This window comes from Archocentrus centrarchus, chromosome 3 (assembly GCF_007364275.1).
Source record: "Archocentrus centrarchus isolate MPI-CPG fArcCen1 chromosome 3, fArcCen1, whole genome shotgun sequence".
NCBI classification, from domain to species: Eukaryota; Metazoa; Chordata; class Actinopteri; order Cichliformes; family Cichlidae; genus Archocentrus; species Archocentrus centrarchus.
Window position 1 is genome coordinate 27040388 of NC_044348.1, and position 17439 is coordinate 27057826.

The 17439-nt window shown below is 39.4% G+C and overlaps 1 protein-coding gene across 2 annotated transcripts in view; it reads right to left on the reverse strand.

Moving 5' to 3' along the window:
* Positions 1 to 17439, reverse strand: part of cd276 (CD276 molecule) — a 71220-nt gene that overhangs the window by 15445 nt on the left and 38336 nt on the right. For both annotated transcript variants that reach the window (XM_030723070.1, XM_030723077.1), the window contains exons 5-6: positions 8086 to 8223; positions 4407 to 4448 (exon numbers count right to left, since the gene is read on the reverse strand). In XM_030723070.1, coding sequence (XP_030578930.1) covers positions 4407 to 4448; positions 8086 to 8223 — 180 coding nt within the window. The remainder of the gene's footprint in view (positions 1 to 4406; positions 4449 to 8085; positions 8224 to 17439) is intronic.

The following is a 17439-nucleotide window of genomic DNA, read 5'->3' on the forward strand; positions in this document are numbered from 1 at the left end:
TTAGAAATTATTTTAAACTGCTGCTGAAAAAGGAATATTCTTATTTATGTAGTGTAAGTAAATATTAAATATTCCATCAAATAAATATTACTGTTATTGCCAACAATAGATTGTATATAGTTTTGGATGCTTGTTTTAGACCAAGAATACAAAACTACGGTTAGTTCTGTATTCTTGGTCTTTATTTAGTTTCAGTTTCTATTTTGAGTTTATTTCTCATCTGTTTGGCTCCCTCAGTGCTTGCCAAGCCGTTCTTTGTCCCCTCTTTCAGTGGATTTGTCCTCTGGTGTTTCCTTGTCTCTGTCTTCATGTTTAGAGCAATTCTTCTGATATTCATGTTTAGTTATGTTTCTTTAGCACTGTTTCCCATTTTACTTTGACGGGTGGTTTATCTAGCGTCTTGCTTTGAGTTTTGCTTCCTGCCTGCCCCTGTTTGTCTTGACTGTCAGCACCTGTGTCTTGTTCCCCCAGCTGTGCCTTACCCCTAATCACCCTTCTGTATGTACATATACACTCCCTGTCCTCCCTGTGTCCTCTGTCATGGCATCTGTTTAACCCTTCTGTGTAACCCTTAGTGTGTGCTGTCCTGCTCTTGTTCTCTCATGTTTTCTGCTACCTCTCAGTTCTTTGGATTTTGGTTTTGTTTTAACTTTTTTTTTTTTTTTTTTTAAATCACATTTCTAACTTTGATCAGCCTCAATAAAGGCTTGCCTTTCATATTTTTCATTTTTCATCCACCAGCTCCACACTACAATCCACACAGCTACAGTGTGACATTTTTAGTATATTAGCATCAGCGCTGTGCATGAATACACTACAAAGAGCATGTTCACATTTTCAGTAAAAGGTGAACTGAGCTGATGGTGTTCCCAGCTAAAGAATGTGACATGAGCTTCACAGTACATGGGTGCTGCCTGCTCGGCCTGTGATGAACTGTAAACAACAAAAGAACAATACATGACTACTGCTGCTCGCAGTACTGCTACCACCAGTAGTCAATCTATGTGAAGATTTGTGGGCATTTTATGAGTGAATTGCTACAGATTCTAACAGAAAAATCTCACATTTCAGTAAGATCACCAGCCAAATTAACAACAACCAATTTGAAACAACACACTGATGAGACATCCAGCCTGTCTTGGGTGACTGATGATAAAAGGAAATCATTACCAAAGACAATGAGCCAACAGCCACACAAGATTTTATAGAGCTGGCATTTGTAAACTTTTGCTTTATGACACAATGTCTAAGTGGAAAAAACACAAATGCATGTTTTCTTTCTTGACTATTGAAAGTAACATGTCTATAGTAATAAACAGTAAATATTTTGGTTTGGCAAATGACAATGATTGGGGCCTGCACAGATGGTAAGCAGAGGTGGGAAGTAACGAAGTACAAATACTCATTACTGTACTGAACATTTCTTTTTACTCTTACGCCCTACATTTTAATACAAATATCTGTCCTTTCTATTTTTACATTTTCAAAACAGGCTCGTTAATTTAGCTTAAACACATTTGAGGGAAGTTTTTATTTCACATTACTGCACACCTTCAAACATGAAACCCATTTGAGCCTAAATGGCGAAACAATAACACATAAGGCAATCCTTTTGGTCTAGCCATCAACAGGGCTTATCACATACAAAGAGATGAAAGTGAGACACACATAATAAAGAGAAAGAAACACATAAAACACATCATTTATGCATCCTTTACAGCGCTATACACAGAGGTTAAAGTGGGCCAGAACGATCCGAATGATGCAGATGTCTATAAGTTGTGGTCGTGCTACTTCAGCATATAGCTAGCATTATAGAAGATGAGTGAGCATAAAAGGAGTAACGTGTTGTGACAATTAATTTCAAATGCAATGTTTCTATCAGCTCAACAGATATCAGCAAACACACAAACCATGTGCAGTTTGTCACACAGTGTGTCTGCTAACTAAAAGTCCAGGTGCTGTATTTCCCGGGGAGAAAAGAATGAGAGATAACTTCACTCAGAGATGGAGAAAGATGTACAAAAGACAGGACAGGACAGGAGAGGAAGAAGAGAGGTTAGATTTAAAGGTAAGGACTGCTCGATGACATTTGATAAACTGGAAATTTAAAGCTTACATGTAATGTCGTAATTTTTTTAAATTAGATATTGGATCTGTATATGATGTGAGTAATGTTTTTTCATATTGTAAAATATCCTACGAAACAAACTAAGGTATACTAACTTAGTGTTTTTCAAATTTGTGTTATGTTTAGTGCAGGATAAACAGGCTAGATTGCTGTACTGTGGTGAATTTACAGTAAAGCTCTGGGTTTGACAGGTGCACAGCGGATGTGGTGTTTATGGTCAATGTTAGGGTACACCAAGGGTAGCAGAGATGAGTTTGAATTTAAGCTGATGATGCTTAGATTCATGCATTGAATTCAACCTTTGACAGTATGCTGTTTACACTTTATACTAGACAGTATACAGGAAATCAGCCAATAAGCTTGTGAAATAGTGGGTTACATTTTGTAGAATTCAGTTGTGTAAATTCACAAAGAGCAGTAAACCTCAGAGCAGCAGCAGCACAGGTCAGCTGATCACAACCTGTACACAAAGAAAATCCACTGGAGCTCACATTCCCTAATCTGAGCGACTACATCCAATCTTAGGTTTTCCCCACCTGCTGAATCTCACTTTGACCCCTGACTGCACTCATTTTTACCCCTCAGCCTGAAAAGAGCTGATGGGGTATTGTCATCATCCTGCTGGGCCGGCAGGTGGGTTGGTCTCAGGCGGCGTGGATACCCAACTTTGTGAACACAATAACTAAAGAATGAGGCGACGTAGCTACTAAAAATTTTGGGCAAGTATGAATACTGTGAAAATCTTATGAAAGCAAAAAGACAATGACGCATGTTTGAGGTAGAATATCACAAATATACTAGTACTCTGTCATTTCATTTAATAGCCATTAGAAATGCCCTACAAAGAGCTATTTTCTACTTTCTTACTTTGAGTACATTTCAGAGCCTGTGCTTTTTCACTTTTACTTTTAAAGTTTAATCAGTACTTTAACTTTTAACAGAGTATTTTTTAAAAACACAAATATCAGTACTTCTAGAAGAGCTCAGAGCAGCTCATTTAAACAAGTGTAAGAAGTTAATTTTTAAAATTTTTTTGACATGTCAACTTGCAAGCCGATTAGCATTTTAATTGCAAGCATGTTATTATAATATTAGCATGTACCTTGCTCTGCTTTAGTACTGCCCAACAGAACTGCTAGTGTGTTTGTAGACTTTTGGTCCTGTTAACTTTTATTTTCTCCTTTAAATGTTCAGCTTTGACCAGCGTCTGTTCCATGAAAAATTTCTAAATAATAAGTAAACGTCTTTAGGCTATTTCCATCCATCCATCCATCCATCTTCTTCCACTTATCCAATTCAGGCTCCCCTTGAGTAAATTCAGCTAGTTAAATTTAAAGAAATAGTGGCTTGGAAACCGCTAGAAGTGTGTATTTATTTCGACATCATAAAATTCAAGGCAACTTATTCCAAGTGACAACAATATGCCCAACACATTTTAGCCAGGATTCAATTGCAAAATCAATTTGCCTTGATAAAAAGGATCATTTAAATGCAGGACACGGCAGCACTATTGTTGGCATTTTGAGAAACTTCAAACTTGTGGAACTTGTTACCATTAAATTTACAGACAAGATAAATTTTACTTTTATAGCTGTAGCTTTGGGGGGAATGTATAATGTAAAACAGCTTGTTGGCATCACTAAATTAGTGTGCCCGTCTCCCTCTTGCTGCCTCACACACACACGCGCACACACATAGTGGAAGAGTTATGCCACCGGGTTGCTGTGTTGAATGGATTTGATGCTTGGAGCTGGTCTTGTTTCTCACACGCACTCATGCTTCATCAGCGCTCACTCACACTTCAGTAAACAAACTTAACATTCAGTTACTCATTCTGTTGAGTCCCTACCAACCTGACACCTGCACTTCTTGTTAAAGAAGCTAGACTAAACTGTGGGGGATTTTTGCATTATTTAATATTTTTGCAACTTGAAAGCTTTGCACTGTAAGTAAAGAAACCCATATATCAGAAAAACATACACTTCTAGATCAAACCGAAGTGTTGCATTTGTAAAGAATTGATTGCCTTGTTTACAAGCTCAGCTGGGCTGGCTAACTCACTCGATACAGTACTAATTCTTTTTTTGCTGCCTTGCCTGGTTCTGACAGTGTACTTGCATGATTACACTTTAAGTATTTAAACATTTTAATATCAGCTTTAGTTAAAGGATGCCAAATTTAAGAAAACCTAAAAAAATAAAAGTGTATTTTCAACCACATCTCTTCTCTGACCACTTGAAAGGCTGAGACTTGACCAGGTGTGCATTTGGCTGACCTGTCTTTGACTCCTCTTCTTCCAGCTCCTTGGCCTCTTCAGCTGTGGGAAGACAGAGGAGCCATTATCAGTGGAAGCAACAGTACAAAGGCAGGCACACAATGTAGTCACTTCATCATAAGCCTGTGGTGAGCTGATCCTTCCCAGCTCAAAGGACAAGCTGTGATGACAGAGCTATATGACGATGAAGCTCCAAACAATAGTACCCCCACTACATCAGACACACACACACACACACACACACACACACACACACACACACACACACACACACACACACACACACACACACACACACACACACACACACACACACACACACAGAGTCATATCTACCCCTTAACCTCCTATCCAGCCCTCTCACAAAGACAGTAATCACATTAGGCTTTAGCTGTGGGCTCTCTGAAAACCACTGTCAATGGAGTTAGGGAGCCCAGTGATGACTGTCACAATTTATACACATGTGGCATACGCACACACACACACACACACACACACACACACACACACACACACACACACACACACACACACACACACACACACACACACAGAGACTAAAAATAGCCTGGGACAGAGGATCCAAGCACCAGATATGCATTCTGCGACACCATTCTCACTGCAATCAGACTCAAGATCCGCTCTTTAATATGTAATACATGAGATTAAACTGCTGGTTGAACCAAACTAAATGTCAAGGAAACACAATTCAGATGTTTATATTCCAGCACATTTGCCTGATTTTCCTTGACTCTGACAGCCGGGACTATAATCCTCTAGGGAAATTAAGAAGAAATCCGTATTATTACAGCAGCAGAACGTGCTGAGTTTCCAGATTCAAACAGCCTGTATATAAGTCTTCCCACACCCTATTCCTTAGTTTATCCTCCACTGTGTTATGATGTATTTGGAAATGTATTACACCCTGTATATGTCTGTATATCATCACTACTCACTACGTGTCATATATTATCAAATATTCTCATTAGTAAGACCAGGATATGGCATGAACTTAAGATGTTGGGGAGGATTTAGTGCATCAACAGACAAGAGATTGTTTTTGTTTTTGTTGCCAACTTTAAACTGAATGTCAAGAATACAACTTTACCACATAACCCTGTTTAAATCCATGTTTTTATTCAGCAGTTGAGTAGTCATACCAATGGAAGCAGTGGAAATACCTTGAGGGACAAGGCTTTGATAGGACAGTAAGGTTCATTTAAAAGGCACCTTAACGTCAGGGTGAAGACGAGGCCATCCACAGAGAAGGGGTGAAAACTGTTGCCCTTGGACACTGAGTGTTACAATTTTATGCCCGCATTGGATACATTCCAAATGTGTAGGGGTAAGAAAGAGGGCGGATATGGTTTAAGTGCAAAAGCTGGACAAAACACATAAAAGAAAAAAAAAGAGTCAGGGGACAGAGATGGCTGTTCATTGAAGCTAGTAGTTAATGTTCCTGTTCAACCTACCATCTGTCCCTGTGTTTCTGAATTTCTTTAAATACTGCTGTGGCATCATGAATGATTCACATGTAAGGAAAAAAAAAAGGCTACAGTTAAAAACCTATAATACTATAAATACACTCATTAGTGGCTTAATTAATTCATTCTTGGACCCTAGAAGCAGCAGAGGCTTATTCTTCATAAACCCTTTGTGCATATTAGGATGCGAGACTTAGTGACAGCTGTGTTTTTTGCTGGTTAGGTTTTAAATCTTCTTTTGAAAATCAGTGCTAAATGACAAAAATCAAAAAAAATTGCCCATTTTGCTAGTATTTTAATAAGAGATTTAACAAATTCCTGTTTTAATGTGTGCTTTTTACATACACCTGGAACAAAATAATAATGTCATTTGAAAAGCTTGAAAGCTTTTTACCATGGGGTAGTTCTGTTTTTTGTACCTAAGGGTTAACCCCAGTAAAATATGTGCACCACTGTGCTACAACCCCACTGGGAAAACACTGATTCCCTTGTGACTTTCATCTCTCACACAGGGGAGTTCTGTCCTATGTCACTTACAGATGATTCCAAGTGTAGGTCTGATTAAATCACATGCTTATCTGAATGTAAACTAAGCTTTAGAGAAATGGATCAGTGGCCCTTGCTAGCATACGTCAGATACAAAGCCATTATAATTATGTAAAGAAGGCCAAAGAGACGTATGAATGAAAAATACAATATCAGAGAGGACAGAGCCATGCTGGTGTTGAGACAACTCTGCCTCGTGAAGTGAGCTTTCACTTCCAACTGCAATACCACAAGCAGCTCTGCTCCATTATGATACACATTCTAGTGCTCCACATACATTATGACAGGGAAGAAAAATGACTTACATACTTTTCCACTTTTACTGACCCCTTACACCCTCAATACCCAGACACAGTGAAAAAGAGTCAACTTCAATCTGACCATATCCAAGAATGCCATTAAAAGATAAGACAACCACAATTAGGTTGCACATCCCTGCTTTCTGCTCTTCCCACAGCTCTGGATATTAATGCATACCAATCCTATTTTAAGCCCCTCAACATCTGTATTCAGAGAGTATCACTCTATCAGGAGTATAAGCGTTTGCATGATATGTGAGTAAGTCACCCTTCAGACCCCTGATTGGACAACACTAAAGTCTCCAGAAGCATTGCCTGCAGGGGACAAAATAAGACTTAACATTTCAATAAGGTGGACAGTGGATGACCACATAATCAATCCCGCCTTCAGTGGTAGGGCTGCAGGCGAGACAAGCAGATCCTCTTCCAGCACATTGAAGAAAAGGGTCCCACAACCCTAGGAGCCCTTTGCCCGTGGGAGGAACTGCATTATATTTTTCTCTTTCCATTTCATTTGATTTCATATGTTCCATGGAACTATTTACTCTTTCCTCTGAGTCTGTGTCACTTCCATATTTATTTTTAAACCTCTGGGCCTTGGTGCAGACACTGGCTGACCTTTATTTAAATGTCTCCTCCACTCTGAGCAGATCTCATTACAGCAGAGCTGGTGGCTTTGCACTATCTATCTCATTTCAAAACTTTTTCTCTATGCACTTGCGGCGATCCTCGGCTATTCCGCAACGCTAATTACCAGACCCTAGTAATGATGTTCCTCTCCGCTGAAGATATGTGTCCCACCATCCAAGATCCTGCCTATACACATTAAGCAGAACTCCCTCTGGATTTTCAAAGTTCCTTGAGCGGTTAACATGTCTGCTTTCTCCTCCACCTCTCTTGCTCTCATTGTGCCTCCCACACGATCGAGGCGACATGTTGGAGTAATGCATATCATCCACTAGGCCAATATGTGAAGAGTTTAATGAATCATCCAACATCTTAATGAAGGCCCTGAGAAGGCTTGAAAGGGCTTGAGAGCATCAATGGTTAACATCCATTATTCAGTAAGCCCTTGGATTATATACGTAGTAGTTCAACATGGTCCAGAAACTAAAATATCAAAATAAAGTCATAAAATGATGTCCTCTATTTTATTTTGGGGGACATAAAAACTGCAATTGCTTTTAGATTATTTTTCATATTTTTCCTAATGAAGCCAAGGCAGCCCCAAAACATTCTTTTATCTAGCCTTGAGGACTCAACACAGAATTTCAAGAGAGGTTATCACCCATGAAATGTGAGAATATACACTGGTGGTGCATGTGCACAGCCACTCTCCATTTCCCCCACCTTCTCTCCTGGCCTCCTCGCAGCTCTCCTTGATCTTCCTGCGGCAGACAGCAGCCAGGGCAATGAGCAGCACCAGCAGACATACAGCCAGGCCAATAGTTACCCACAGAGCCACCGGAGGGAACGCAATGTTCTGACCTGAAGCAGAAAGGGCAGAGGGAGAAAGAGCCTCATTATTCACTCTTGCAGTGCTAAAATAAGAGCGCAACTGTCACTGCTGTATCCATCACCATTATTGTCCTATTTGACAATTTTGCTGTTAGAGTTCCTTGTCATAAAGTATCTGAATTATACAGACTGCAGAACTACTAAAGCACAACATGATGACACTAATGATGATTATCGCCATCATCATCAGCACTGTCACACTGACTCCATATTAGGTTTGACTTTCAAAAACAGTGGGACTGTCAGAGAAAATAGATACGAGTGTGAAAATTAGCTTGATGTGAACAGAGTAAGAGTTTCTTTACTACTGTCCAATTAAGACACTTGAGCCTTTCAATTGAGTCCAGATGGTAGATAGTTTACCAGTCGCACAAGACTGTGTTGTCATTTCAAACAGCACTGGCACAGCTTTCGGAGGTTGTTGGCACTAACTATCCCACCCCCTACCTTCTGCTACACATTGCTCAGATGTGAGAAGTTTTGATGATTTTGCTTTAATGCCCAGTCAATGTCTAGTTCTATATTTTGAGATGTACAAGAAGCAAGAAGGCCTGTACTTGTATGATGCATTTTTTTTTTAAATATAGTTCAGGGGTTTTTATTTGCTATACATATATTAAATACAGGTTTCTAAAAAGAAAATATTTTCACTTCACATCACTTTGCAGAAATTACCCATCAAAGTTAGTGACAGTATCCTGGCAAACTGCAAACTGATGAGGAGAAAAAAAACAAACAAACTGGTCAACAGGACAAAAAAAAAAAAAAAAAAAAAAAAAAAAAAAAAAAAAAAAGATATCAGACAGAGCCAAATTTCCCTGGGGTATTCAAACTGAACAGAGAAAGAAGAAAACAGCAGAGCCACTAAATAGCTGTGAGCCTGGCTGTAGCACAAACAAGCCTCCTTCAGAGAATGCCCACTCTGTGCTGAAAAAAAAGAAAGAAAAAGAAAACAAATACTGAAAAATGACTGCAATTGGACAGACGTAACGATGAAGCATCTGTAAAGACTTGGCATCAGAAATGAAGACAGGCAGGCTATAATACAAAACAGCCAAGATGGAGGGCTAATACAGCCATCTAATCTCAGATGGAAATCCATAAAGAAAACAATGATGCTATAAAACAAGTGTTCTTAATATTAAAAAATAATAATATTCAGCTAAGATTTTTAGAGCTGGCCACATCATTTGTTCAGCCTGCTGGCTTATCATTCACCTAATAATAGATGGACTGGCATGACTTTTACTACACAAAAATGAATTCTTATTACTAGGAAGCTGATTGCCCCATGACTTTTTGCAATATTAAATGGAGGGATTTATATAAAAGTCTGCACACCTAGTCATCCTTTAACTCTTCTTCAAATGTCTAAAATTTTTATCAACAAAAAACCCTCCAAACTCATCTTCGCTGTGAACACATTAGCATACTGATGTTAGCATTTGACATGCTGCACGGCTGCACCTACATACAACCTCACAGATCCATAAACTGTGCCTTTTTATTCTTGCTTCATTATTTTTTCTTTTTGTTAAAAGGCAAAGTCAGATTAAAAAGATTCCCACTATGATATTATGCATCAGAGAGCAGACAATGAAGTGAATTACATACTAAAATTTCCATCATTAATATATTGTGGGACTAATAAAGGCATTCTTGATTCTGTAATTTTAAGGTTGCCATAATCTGTTTAGCTGTTTGCATCCATTTTAAGACTGTCCCTCAATAAAAAAGGCATTATAAAGACTCCTTGGTGCTGCAACTGCAGAGCAGAATAAAGAAAAAAATGTCAGAGAAAGGATAAAATCTGGAAAGTCAATCTTGTCATTATGATGAAGCTGTGTAAGCCTCCCTGGGCTAGCTATGAGTGATGATGCTGTGGACCGCTGTCCACTGAGCCCTTAGCTCTGCTATATTTAAAGAATGACCATCTGAAAGCCACTTCGTACCAAGAACAAAAGCATGTATGAAATAGAACTGAGTGTACAAGAGATGTTCACGTGTCACAAATTCAAAAAAAGGTAACGAACTTTTTGTGGTGAGTAAAGAAGACGCGGTGCATGGTCTCATTCTCTTTTTATTCTCATACCTTCCCACCATGCTTTCCCTCCCTCAAGGCAAGCTGATAAAGACAAATGCCATAGTCGGCTATCATTGCAATGCTGGGGCCCAAAGGACTGCAGGATCATATTTTTCTTTTTCTCTTGTTTGATGATGTGATTTTGTTTTCTTCAGAAATAGATTTGTCTCTAATGGCTCTGTTTACCGATCCTCTCTTCCCCCTTTTTCCCTACTCCCTCTGTGCAAGGGTATGGATGGAGTGCTCTGGGCTGTGCTGTCACATTACCAAGAGTCTGCAGACCTGAGAGCTGCACCAAACAGGACAAACTTCACTGATACACTTGGCATTTTCTCAATGCTGTTAATGTGCAGGACTCGTCAGAATACACACTTGAAAAGTTGTCTGTTAGAAGAATCAATTATAAATTTTGAGCCAACTTTGTACTCAACACTGTTGGAAGTGTAATGTGTGTCTAACATTAGGCTGATTTGATTTGATAGAGACAGACAATGATAATAACAGACCTAAATGCCACACTCTCATCAGGGTTCCTTGTCTGTATTTATTATCCTTCCACATTTGCTGATGCCAGCACACAGTGCTGTGTTACCAGTAAACATGAAATGAATATTATGTGCACTGTGAGCACACATAAAATGATATCTACAAAGTAGATCTTTTTGGGGTTTTTTTGTCATATTGGCACATGCAGGACTGGAGGCATACTAACATTTTAGATACTTTTAGCATATTTAAACTTAACACAGCACTGATGAATTTGGTCTTTACTGGATTATATTTGGTGATGTGTGACAGCTATGCTACACATTTTGTCATGAATATATAGCAAGAATGTTTGGTCCTCTAAAAATTTGAAAGAAATATTTAGCAGACTTCATAAATTTGTAAGTAAGTAAATGAAAGAAGATCATCCGATTCCACTCTCATTTTGAATTCTTGAAGGGTTTGCTTGCTTGGGCTGTGATCAGGAACCAGCAGCTTCTGGTTATTAATTTATTAGATGTTCCTGTCATGTGGTTTGGCTACTAGGAAGGGACACAAACTACAGCTCATGTAGAGATATCTTTTGCGTACATTCCTGATAAATATATTGTGAGGGAATGTCTGCAATGACACTTGAACAATATTATAGCTTATTGATTATGTTGTGATTTTACTCAAACTATGTCCGTGAGGCTACATTTTAATCTAAGGCAGTTGTAGAAGCTATAAAATGATCTTGTTGTAGCATTTTCTACTACACTGCATGTGGAGTATGACACACTATGTTGTTTCCATTCCTTGTAGCTTATTTATGAGTATCATCAAATTTCTAAGAAAAAAATAGAAGGTTATTACAAGTATAGCATCAATCAATATTTGCAACATTTTAATATGTTATATCAGCCACATCTGGGGCTTATCCTGAACTAATACTTGTTATACAAGGGGGTGCACCACTATAGTTATTTTGTGTACCACAGAAGGCCACAGAAGCCTACTAAGGTAAAAATAGATATTTAATGGGGGCACGTAACAGAATGATAAAATACCACGTCCATATGGAGCTTCTAACATAGGGCGCAATGCCAATGAGAAATGAGGCTCCCTTAGTCTCTGGAAGACACTATAGAGGACTCGCAAGGGCCCAGCTTAGGTATTGTTTGGGCTTCAGTGAATGTGAGAGCCAAGATTTGCAGGCATTTTTACAAGCCTGAGTGTTTTCTCTCCAGCACCTCTGGTGGAATAAAGTGCCCCTAAGACTCCCTTGCCTGTCATCTTGGTTCTGCAACGTGAAGGCGGTCGAGATCAAAGCTGCTTTCTCTCCAACTGTCACCCCAGTTTTACCTTCTAGAAGACACCTAGCCTCTTAAGCTGTGACCAAAGGAGAATAATGTCCCTTGACAGAAGGATGGCTTCAGGCTAAAAAGAGCCTCAAGGCTCATTGTAGACAAGCTGGAAGGATGAGGAAGAGGAGAGGAAGAGTCAATTAGGTTTTTCTTTCATTGTCAGGATGAACAACCTGGCCTTTTCCTGTCTGGTTGTGAAGATGGGGGAAGAGAGAAAGGGCACCTGTTACAGAGGAGAGTTGATCACAGAAGAGCAAGCTGGACTAGGGGCTAGCCCAGGGGTTGAGCAGCAGCAGAGCCCAGCCCTGCTAGAGGGCCTATATAGCCCTGGAGACCACAAAGGCATAGCCAAGCCCAGAACTGGAAACAGGCTTATACATCTTTCTAACAATGAGTCACAGGGTAGGAATAAAGACATTTATTCAGACAATACAGTAAGAGGGAAGACAAGGTAAAGTGAATGAGATATAAAACTCAATGAGACAAAACAGGAGCTCAAAATTAAATCATATTCACCCTAAACTAGTGAAGTGACTGATGTATACAATCTCAACAAGTGCAAACAAACACACAGGCAATGGTGATTGAAACTTTTTACGCAGTTTCTGCGTAACACAACGTGATCACAGAAGAAAAGATTGGCAGAAACAATAACAACAGTGCTAATGGAAAGAAGATGGCCTTAGTGTCAGAAGACATGGATTAACCAGAATGAAAAACATGAGCATGAATATTAGGATTACATTGAACAAATGACTTTGAATTTGTTTCAGCTTCAGTTTCAATTATGAGCCTTTATTATCAACTTTGAAGGTGTCCATTAAAACGGCAGAACCCTCCCTATTCAGCCCCAGCTTGAAAAGCTTGTGACCACACAGGCACACCAGCTGTTCTCTCAATATTTCTAGGAACACCTCTCATCCCCGGGAGAGGACAAGGAGCTGACTTGTAGAGGGAAAACTTGGCAAACTGAGATGGATGGCGACAGGTTTTTGTCCTGTCAGCATCTTCACTCTGAGCCTTCGCTCTTTTTTGCATTTCAATAAATAGCTTTTCAGTGAGATGCTACCTCACTGTCATATTGGCATGCAGAGAGGCAATGTGCTCATCTCTAGGACGACCTAGCACCCATTTACTTACACAATTTGTCTGACATTATTGCCCTTCCCTTGACGCTATGGGTTTGAGGCAAGCAAGAGTGTATGATGTGCAGACGTGCACATTAAAACAAAATAATGGCTCTGCATTTATAGGAATAAAGTTTCTAACAGCCCTCTTTTTTCTCAGCGGGAGAACTATAAAAGCCATCTGGTGGTGGTGCAGAAAGTGGTGGAAAGTATGCAGGAGAGCAAGGCGGATGAGTTAGTGAGTCAGTGAAGGTTGAAGGGATGGGGTAAGCGGGGGAGTGACCAAGCGACCTGAGTAGGTGAAAAAACAATTGGATGAATGAGTTTTTGCTTCATAAGCAAGCAGACACTGAGGCTGTGACTGCGTGAATGCCGGCCTGGGCTTGAATCACAATGAACTCTGTGGTATTAGTCTACTCTCAACTCGTAAGCTATCTCTCAGACATGTCAGGCTGCTTCTGACCTTTCCTCAGTGGAAGGTTGGCTCAAAGTGCGGAGGTAGTCTGCCTATAATGCAGTGCTATGGATTTAGAATGATGAGACGGTGTGCTAAGGTTACCTCCCTCATAAAATGAGTCAGACTTTAATCTGATTGATCCACAGGTGAATATTCCCTGCCACTCAACAGTCACATAGCACACAGAGGTTACAATGAGACATGGAGATGGAGTGCACTTGAGTTTCATTTGGGAGGGCAGAGATGGAGATGGATTTGGATGATCACAGCTTGTGCATATGAAACAAGACAGTGTAGCTGTATGAATCAAAAACTAAATAAATTAATAGTATGAATAAAGAGTATCTGGAAAAGGTATGTTCAACTTACAAAGGGAGTACTTATGCTGGACGAGATACAATGTTTATCTGTCCCAGATATAATGGTATCAGGATATATATATCAGCTTAAGTTAAGTTTGTCTATCCCTGGGCACAAACATTTACTTTCAAAAGTTTTTTTTTTTTTTTTTTTTTTAAAAAGGGGTTGTGTCAGAGATAGTCTAAAAGATGGACTTCCACGTATGGTTTCATACCACATATAATCCTCAATTTTGAAACATGGTATGACAAAGATTTATAAAACAGACTTAATTTTTATTCATTATGACCCAAAACGAGTGACCGAGTCCATAAACCTAGCACCAAAGTCATTTTCCCATAGGCTCCTATTGGGCCAGTAGCCCTTTTGCAAGCACAGCTATCGCAATCTGGTATATTGGCTTTATTTTTCTAACCTAGAAGCTACATCCTTGTTTTATACTGGGTTGTACTGATACTTTAGGACATGGGAAACAAGGTTAGCCAAAGCATGCAACATTGTAAGCATACATTTTCTGGATAAAAGAGGTTTTAGTCCTTAAGCTTAGTTAGATGAGCTAATTTTAATGCACTCTTTATGCACATTATTTTAGGATAACGTTCTGTTTTTAGGTAGCGCAAAATTATGTTAAAACCTCTAAACACAGAGCTGCCTTAACAACGAATTTGTAGTACTAAGATACCATTTTCAAAAATGTGAATATCGTATAAACAAAAGGGAAAATGAGAATTTATAGCTGTCAAAATTTTTTTTTTTATGTATTACCACAGTGCACATACCCAAATGTACAATGAACGTTACTGATTTGTCTGAGGGGAAAAGTAGAGGGAAACTAAGTCACAGGTATTTACAAAGAAATGATTTTAAGTCTTGCTCAGATATGCCAGGGGCAAGGTTAGCGTGAATTTTCTCATCTTTACAGCTGAAGGTAATCCCATACCCAGTAGAGTGGCTAATTAACTGAATATACAGCTCAGAGCCAAATGCACGGCTGTCGTGTTAGCAAGGCAGAGGGTACATTACAGACAGAGAGGTGTGAGAATGTGTAATAGCTCTGTGCTGGCATATATAAACAATGGCCTGGGGTGGAGGTGCGGTGCAGTATAACCAGAATAAACGTCAGACTGGTAGAGACACTACCCGATGTGGATTTGGCTACACTTATTTGTTCTGGTCCAGAATGGATTTTAAATGTCACGTCATAGTGCACAGTAAGCATCTTAAATGGATTACTGCATGTTAATCAGGAAGCATACACTTCCATTTTACACTAAAACAAACACACATGTGCGTGCAAAGAAATGGGTTAGTGAAGAAATGGAGTCTGGCAGCTCAGTAGAGAGAAGCAAACCATGAGGAAACATGGCAGTAAGTGTGAGGGAACTCTTGCACTGGTGTAAAAAGAAAAACCACAAGGCAGACACTGTTGGCCAAGTCCCTGTCCTAATGATAAGACAAGTCAACCATGGAAGGACATGGTGAAAAAAAAGGATTCATGGTACATGAAACACACTTGCAAGCATTTTGCCCAAAATGAAATCCCAAACTTGCACTGCTGCTTTTGTGAAGCACATATGTACATACACACATACGCGCACTCACCCACACACTCAGCTGTACAGTGCAATAACCTCTCAATTTTCACCAGCATGGAATTCACCTCCACACTGCTGTAAACTAGAGCAATCATCAGCTGATTATAACTTAAACTGTAGTTAACAAATTGATACAATTAATTCTGCTTATGCTGTCTGCCCTGCATTTGAGGCATATTCCATTAAAAACATGACTAAAAAATATAGATATATCATTACTATCAATAAGATATACAGTATGGTGCAAACGTTTTGAGCTGCCCCTTATTTATTTATATTTTGCTAGGAAAATAGGAAACAAGGTACAGTGGAGTACAGTATATAAGACAAAAACAGAGTTTGTACAGTTCTGAGCTTGAAAGTCAGCTTTTGGTATGACCACCTTTATTCTTCGACACAGCGTGAACTCTCTTAGGCAAGCTTTCCTGTAATTTCTTTAATCTTCAGGAATAGTTCTCCAGGCTTCTTAAAGGACATTCCAAAGCTCTTCTTTTTATGTTGGCTGCCTTTGGGTCTGTTTGGGATCTGTGTCATGCTGAAAAATGAAGCCATTGCCAACTAGATGCTTTCCACAAGGTATTGCACGGTGGATCAAAATCTGATGGTACTTTTCATCAATTTTGACAAGATCCTCAACACCACTGGATAAAATTCAGACCCAAACTATGACAGAGCCTCTCACTGTGTTGTACAAATGGCTGTAGGCACTGACTGCTTTGCCTCTCTCCAGACATACCGACGGCAATTTGAACCAAAAATTTCACATTTGGATTCATCACTCCTTAAGACCTGTTGCCACTGATTTTCAGTCCAATTCTTGCGTAATTTAGCACTCCACAGCCTTTTCTCCCTGTTTCCCTTCCTTAATAATGGCTTCTTGGCAGCAACCCTTCCATTGAGAATATTTCTAATGAGGTTTCTACAAACAGGAGATGGCTCAAATCAAGGGTGAGATGCATCTCTCAGGTCCTGAATCAGGTCTTTGCTGCAAAATAGCAGCAAAGATACAGTCCATCGGCAGATACCGTTCATCTGCTCAGACATTTTTTTAGGCCTGCCACTTCTTTTGTCCTCCACTTGTCCAGCTTCCTCACATTTTTTTAAAGACACACTGTGCAGCATGCCGAGCTCTGCCAAGGTTTCAGATAATAGTTCTCTTTGGGTTGTTGGTGCTATAATACTATTTTATGCCAAACTGAGTTATCATTGGCATTTTGGTGGATTCAACTAAAGAAATGAGAACAAATGATTTGTTTTTGTGACACGGTGCTAGTAACCAAGTTCCTATAGAGATAATTGTCAGTTATGTGTAGACACAACAGTGCTTCATCCCATGGGTTAAGTGCCTTTTTTATGCTTCATTGATTCATGGGTCAGTGTTAAGTGACTTGACAATCAATTAACCAAAATTAGAATGGTCACGTACAAGGACTGGTCTGAAAACTAGTGAAAAAGCAACTAATGTCTAAAGATAAACTTCAGAAAGCCTGGAGAACTCCTGCTCAAGACTACTCTAAAATATCACAAGAAAGTCTGACTCCTTGGAAGCAAAATATAAAGAAGTGAAGGATGTCTCAATACTTTTGCACAGTACTGTACTGTAATATAAATTGTAATATCATGCTGTCCAGCCTTAGCCTGGGAGGGCAACCATGCTGTCTCACAAACGGCCTGCCCACCTCATCTAACACTGGCCAGGCTAACTCTGTTCTCAGCATTTTCTGTCTCCCTC